General features: G+C 43.1%; 2 protein-coding genes across 3 annotated transcripts in view; one reads left to right on the forward strand and one right to left on the reverse strand.

Annotated features, from left to right (window-relative positions):
* Positions 1-42, forward strand: part of wdr53 (WD repeat domain 53) — a 2,164-nt gene extending 2,122 nt beyond the window's left edge. For both annotated transcript variants that reach the window (XM_026191522.2, XM_026191523.2), the window contains exon 3: positions 1-42. This exon is cut by the window's left edge and continues 932 nt beyond it. The gene's annotated coding sequence lies outside the window, so the exon portion shown is untranslated.
* Positions 43-137: 95 nt separating this feature from the next.
* Positions 138-4,792, reverse strand: srprb (SRP receptor subunit beta). The gene is made up of 7 exons (XM_026191526.2): positions 4,558-4,792; positions 4,135-4,229; positions 3,950-4,027; positions 3,784-3,866; positions 3,312-3,448; positions 3,044-3,098; positions 138-1,620 (listed from the first exon to the last, which is right to left on the reverse strand). The coding sequence occupies exons 1-7, from the start codon at positions 4,724-4,726 to the stop codon at positions 1,407-1,409; spliced, it is 831 nt and encodes a 276-aa protein (XP_026047311.2). The 5' UTR covers positions 4,727-4,792; the 3' UTR covers positions 138-1,406.
* Between the last annotated feature and the right edge of the window lie 1,793 nt (positions 4,793-6,585).

Genomic DNA, 6,585 nt, shown 5'->3' on the forward strand with positions numbered 1-6,585 from the left:
TTGTGTGTGTGTGGCCCTATAAAAGTATCTCTTTTAAATACACGTTCTGTCTCTGAATAGATTTGTTATGCTTTTATAAACAAGTTCTTCATTTTTCTGGATTGTAATTGTGCCACATCTGACAGAAGAAATCTGCATTTCATGTTTAACAGAGTTTTTAATGAAGCCACCCCAATCCAAACCAGGTGGCCAACAGAAATCAAAGCACAGTAAATGAAAGCTGGCCCCACAGACATCAGAACAAAAAAATGATTGCAGACAGCCACACATGCATTTGAATTGCTGCCACATGAAAAAAAGCATAAAAAATAAAAGCACATCCCATGTGAAAGAAGAACTGGGATTTTCTGGAATACATGTTAATGATTAAGTCCTGTTTGCTGCTTATGAATTGCCACAGGCTGACTCTGGGATACACAACTCCAAAAAAAACAAAAAGCAAAAAACAGAAGGAAACGCTGGATCAAGGTTTAACCGTCAGGGATCTCATCACTCTGTCCAGTTCCTGAGTGAAGCCACAAGGAGCAGATGTGTTCAAATACCTGGTTAATGAAACTGAAACTACACAGGAGACGTGAAGAAGAGCGTGCAGGCAAGATAATTTGGAGACTGTGGGAATAACAAGAACAGGTGGAAGACTTCAAGAGGTTAAGACATGGTTGGTGTGACAGGAGTAGGATGCTGGGGATGTATTGCATGGCGACACTAAAGAAGAAGACGACTGCTCCCTCTTCCTGGACTGCATTTCACTGACACACCACACACATCAGCATCAAGCATCAAAAACTGTGGTTTTTGTTTCCAAACCAAACCCGAGAACTACAAACAGCATTCTGCTCTCTTAACGCCAACAAAACATTAAAGTACATTCATTGGAAATGTTCTGCATTCATGCAGCACTTTCAAAGAAGGGAGCATCATTCTTCCACAAACAAGAAAAACACAACAACGACACATGAAAAGGCACCAGACTGAGCAAATTCACGCCCGTCTGATTTAACAAGGCAGCTTACAGCTCAGACGGCACGAGAAAGGCTTAAGAAAAATCCACTGGTGGTAAAATCTTTGACAATATTTCTTCTAGTCTAACAAAAAGTCTTTAAGCTGCACGTCACAAATCAATCAAATGGAAGCTTTTTAAAGTGGAAGTTTCACTGAGTAAGCAGGATCACTTCACAGCACTGTAGAGATCGTTTCCACAATCACTTACTAATAGCCTACTAAATCTGCCTGGATGTCTTCCACTGTTAAAATCCTTTCATGTCTTGCAAGAACAGGTTTAAATAAAGTTAACAGGCGTGAGGCGTTTCACCCCTCTGATTACTGAGAGGTGCAGGCGATGTTGGCGTGGTCTCACATTTTGGAGGTTTGTGCCTTTAGGGCAATGTGCACTGAGCAGATGATGTTTACAGTTTGGCCAGGGCCTTCTCCAGCAACTCCATGTCTGCATCCCCCCCGTCTTCACCCTTGCTCCCGCGGGCGCTGCACTCCACAAACTCCACCTTCATGGGCAGCTGGCTGAACTCAAAGTCTTTGCCTTTTTTGCCCAGGTACATGCTGCCGCCTACGGAGCCGTCCTGAGAGCTCAGTGCTGCCGAGCGAGTCACTCTCAAGGTATTCCTGCAAGACAATGAGACATCGTTAAAGAAGAATCGTTTACTGCTCAGCAGACCTGCAGGGTTTATTTTAGATTCAAGATTTAAGTGGCAGACATTAAAACCCAGTACCGGTACTATGTCTCTGATGTGGCCTTATACAGTCTTTGTGTGTTTGTCCTTACAGGTGATGACTCCCACTTCTATTGTCTCTTGACTGGCCTCTAAGACACCACATTATTTTAGCTAATTAACTTTTTGCCTTTTCTCTTCTGTAGTTTTCATTTTGTTGCATTCTGATCTTTTCTCTTACCAACCAGTCGTAGCTGATGGCTGCTCGTCCCCGAGTCTAGTTCTCTTAAACGGAAGTCCTTCCTCCTCACAGTCATCAATATCTTTCTGTTAGGGGATCCTTGCCTTGTTGGGGGTTCCTCTTTAAAATGTTTAAAATGTATTTATGTCTCTAGAGAAACTAAAGAACTAGTTCTTTAAAAATCCAACTTGACTGAATCAATAGGCGCCCAGATTTCTAGTCAATATTTTTTACATTATGAAAATATATAATACATAAAATAATCTAGGGGAAACATTTAAGGCAATAAATAAATAAATAATCTGGGTTGTACTAAGTGGCCCTGATTTTAGCCTAAGCCAAACTGCCAAACTCCCATCTTGGATTTGGTGTAAGGCTAAGATCCACGTACTGATAAATTTAGCAGAACAACATTGATTGTTGAAATACATCTATTGTTTTAGAGGTCATATTTAGAATAATATGCACAATGAAGACTACATTAAACAATGTAAACATATATTATTCTCTGGACTGTGGGAAGAAGCCAGCTGTGAGGCAACTGTGCTATTTATGGTGTGGAGTTTGCATGTTCTCCCCGTGTCTGTGTTGGTCCTCTCTGGGTGCTCTGCCTTCCTTCCACAGTCCAAAGACATGCAGTTAGTGGGGTTAGGTTAACCGATGAGTCTAAATTGGCCATAGACGCGAATGTGAGTGTGAATGGCTGTTTGCCCCTCTGTGTTAGGCCTGGCGACCTGTCCAGGGTGTATCCCGCCTCTTACCCTATGATACCTGGGGTAGGCTGCAGTAACACATCACAGTCCACATTAAACACACACGTCCAACAGTCTGCCGTAACAGGTTCATAATAAATACAGGATCAGTCACTGGCTTATGAGTGGAAATATTAATAAATTGGCATAATTACAACACAAAAACTGAAAAAGAACAAAGTGAAAAACAAAAACAAAATGTCATATCTGCAACAATCTTTGAATCCTGCTATGTAGCATTCATTATTTTTTGTGGTTTTATTTATTTACACTGAGAGCCAAGAAAAAGTTCCACTGCTTTGCAATGGACAATAAAGTTTTATTGTTGCAATGCTCCCAAAAATATTTATTGTATAAGAAGACAACAAAACAGCGTTACTTACAGCTCCTTTTCCAGCTGCTGCTGAATCAGTTTAGCAGATTTTGCCATGGTGATGTCTACAAGATAAAGACACCAGTGAATAACCTGGATGTACTCAGAGTAAGCAGTGAAGGCTCAGATATTAGGACATTCCTGTCTCGGAATGTGACTGTACACTCAGTGAACTGCAATTACCTTATGTGACAGAAAACTATGAATCCTTCTATTTAAACATGAAGAAAAAAAAAGTTTCCCCCAGCTCTCTAAAAACTTTCTGAGGGTTGCTGTACCTTGTTTGTTGCACGCCACCACGAGAGCCGGGGCGTTTCTGGTGATCACGGCGTCCGTCAATAACACGTACAAGAACTCGGCCACGTCTCTCACTTCCTTCTGGAAGATCGCGCTGTCCACTACAAACACAATCGCTCTGAAAAAGAGGACAGGGTGATGATAAGACAGATGTGATAAGGATGGAAACAAGGGGACAATTACTTTTTTCACACGGGCAGGTAGGTTTGGATAGCTTTTCCCCCCTAATCAATTAAGTCATGATGTTAATACTGCACTGTGTATGTACTCAGGTTATTTCTAACATTAAAGTGTGTTTGATGATGCAAAACATGTAAGGGTAAAAATGGCTTCACCATCCTTTCTATACAGTCTATGGTCAGAACATTTCATTCTGTGGAAGCAGTCAGCGTTATTCCATTCACCTGTCAGCGGTTCACACATGCATCACCTCACAGATCGTCCTGCTCTCACCTGGCCGCGGACTTGAACTTCTCCAGGTACTGAGGACGGAGGCTGTCGTGGCCTGGCAGGTCTATGAGAGTCCAGGTGCTGCCCTGCAGACGGAGTGGAGAAAAACAGCGGTGTGAATCCCACCCTCACACGAGTTACTTCTGTCCACCAACAGTCCTCAACTCACCCTGTCATTTTTGGCTTTGTATGGAGCACTGCTGTCAGTGATGGAGGTCTGTGTCCGCTTGAACTTTCCAGACAGCAGCTGCCAACACATGAAAAGCACAAAAAGAAATAAGCAAGCAAACAAACAAACATACATTAGCTGCCCCCCCCACCGGGCTTCCGGGGTCTGTCTCAGCCTTAACTCACCCGGCTGAAGAGCAGGGTTTTCCCCGAGTCACACAGCCCCACCAGGAGCACGGAGGTGCACACAGTCTTACTGGTGAGGAAGTACTTCAGAAAGACTGCAAACACAAACCAAAGGACACACATTCAGTGACTGATTCTCAACGTAGCAAAGGCACTTGCCGTCCGTTAGCCAAAAATGTGTGGTAGCTCTAAGTTTGAATGACTTCCCGTGAAACCGACAGCCGTTGTTAGCTTCTTAGCTTGCTACTTAAGCTAAAGTATTTAAAACATATATTAATTTATTAAAACAGCGCATGTTATTGTATTTCAATGTTAAAAAGCCCTGCTCACATATCAGGTTTATCACAGACCCGCTGTTTGCGGCTAACGGGGCTAAGCTACACGCTCGGCCTAGCCTGCTAAGCTGCTAAGATGACTTCTTACCACAGGTGATAACAACCACCGCCAAAGCGACGATAACTCCGATCAGGAAGACCGGGTCCTGCTCTTCCAGCTGCTGCCGCAGGGACTCGATGTAAGGTTCAAACGGAGATCCTGCCATCTCCACGTCTGCTTTCTCTCCCACGTTTCCACCGGTGCTGTGTGCTTCCATCAGTCCGTCCAAGCTGCTCTGAAATGAGACACGTCTCCTTTCCTCTGAAGCCTGTAGGGAGCCACAGCGACCAGCAGGGGGCGCCCGCCGCTCAGGACATTCTCCGCTATGGGTCTGGATCACAGACTGTATGTAAAAGACATTACCTGGAGTGCTGGAACCAGCTAGAGGTAAATGACAGTTTCATGCCATGTTTATTTCTCTGGAAGTAAATGGAAGATAGTTTTCATGAGGAAAAGAGAAAAAAACTGTACCTGGTAATGTAAAAGGTCAAAGGTTACTCAAGCCAAACGACGCAGTTCTCTTAGGGGATGAGGAAGTATAAAAACAAACAGCTAATTTTAACACGCAGGAAGTGAACTGAAATCAAGCATACACTGCAAATCCGGTGTAGTCCTCCATCTCCTTCTGACATTTAACGGTCACCACAGCGGATCATCTGCCTCCACCTCACCTAAAGCCTAGCATCCTCCTCTGTCACACCATCCTCCTTTGTCATGTTTGTAGTGATGTCCTCCTTTACTACACGCACGAATCTTTGCGGACCTTTCTTCCAGCTAGCTGCTCCATCCGTTTTTCAGTATATCCACTGTCCCTCCTGAGAGCTGATCTGAGCTGTTCCTCTGATGTACTTATTTCTCATCCATTCTGGCCATTCCCAATAAAAAACCTTTACATAAACCTCCCCTTTCACTCTTGCTGCTAACCTTCTGTCACAAATCACTCCTTATACTCATCTCCACCCACTCCACCCTCCTTGCACTTGCTTTTTCTCTTCTCTTGTGCCCATATGTTGATTTGGATGGGATTTAAATGCCACCTTCACTACATCTGCTCCTTGCACCTTCACCTTTTCTCCTGCCTCCCTCTCATTCACACACACAAAATATATTCCTTCTTGCTTCTACTCACTTTTTTTGGTCTTCTCTCCAGTGCATACCTCCACCTCTCCAGACTCCTATCTGCTCCCTGCTCTTACAACAGATCCCACTTTCATCTGCAAACATCACAGTCTACTAGTCTCATTACATATATGGAATTTTCTGTAATTTGCCTGCAAGTAAATTAGTACATCTGTGCATATTTTCTGTGCAGTCAAAAGACTCGTGGCTCTGTTAATATTCAAATCCCTAATTTGGTCATGATATGACAATTACTTCATTTGTGTTATGTTTATATTTTGAATTCTGTGGATGTATAATTTGCTTTCCGGTGTTTCTGTTTTCAAGGGTAGTGATGTAGCGAGGTCAAACATTTGTTCAGATCCAGATGCCATTGTTGTGAATACAGCCTTAAAATATGCATCTACCATGGCAAACGTGTGCAAAATGTTCTCTTTTAAATTTTTATTCCCTTTAAACGAGAAACTGACTTTATTCTCTTTGTAGAAGCTAAATGTCAATACAACATGTAATCAGATAAAGAAAACCCCAGTTTGGGGCCTCATTCACAATCTTCTCATTACGTGATAAAGTACTGGAACTGTGGATTCTAACAGAGTTTAGTCTCCAAAAGAAAAGCAGCCTTGTTTGATAGAGTGATGAGAACAGGCATATTGATCGTATCTGTTACCCCAACTCATGCAGGCTTTAAGAATTTAGACCTTGTGGTGTAGTCTACCACACTGTAGCGTCAATAAGGGTAACTAAAGACATAACACAAGCCCATAAGAAATGCGTTAGCGCTGGCTAATCACTTGTGGCCATATCGTTCACATTATCTTATATGAAGACACAGCTCGTGGTTTTCAATCGAGACCAGATGCGCTTTTACGCACTCCGTCTCCAGCCCTCACACTCGGCGCGCTTTTTACGCACACTGGATATTTGACTCCTCGGTCCTCGGCACCATGTCAAACG

The sequence above is a fragment of the Astatotilapia calliptera genome, chromosome 14 (genome assembly GCF_964374335.1).
Source record: "Astatotilapia calliptera chromosome 14, fAstCal68.1, whole genome shotgun sequence".
NCBI classification, from domain to species: domain Eukaryota; kingdom Metazoa; phylum Chordata; class Actinopteri; order Cichliformes; family Cichlidae; genus Astatotilapia; species Astatotilapia calliptera.

What these genes read in the sequence shown, in the direction of transcription:
- srprb (XM_026191526.2), bottom strand. Translation starts at nt 4,726, where the DNA reads ATGGAAGCACACAGCACCGGTGGAAACGTGGGAGAGAAAGCAGACGTG. An exon ending in AAGTTCAAGTCCGCGGCCAG is followed by an intron (nt 3,449 to 3,783) that starts GTGAGAGCAGGA and finishes CCTCTTTTTCAG; the next exon opens with AGCGATTGTGTTTGTAGTGG. An exon ending in CAGCAGCTGGAAAAGGAGCT is followed by an intron (nt 1,621 to 3,043) that starts GTAAGTAACGCT and finishes ATTGTCTTGCAG; the next exon opens with GAATACCTTGAGAGTGACTC.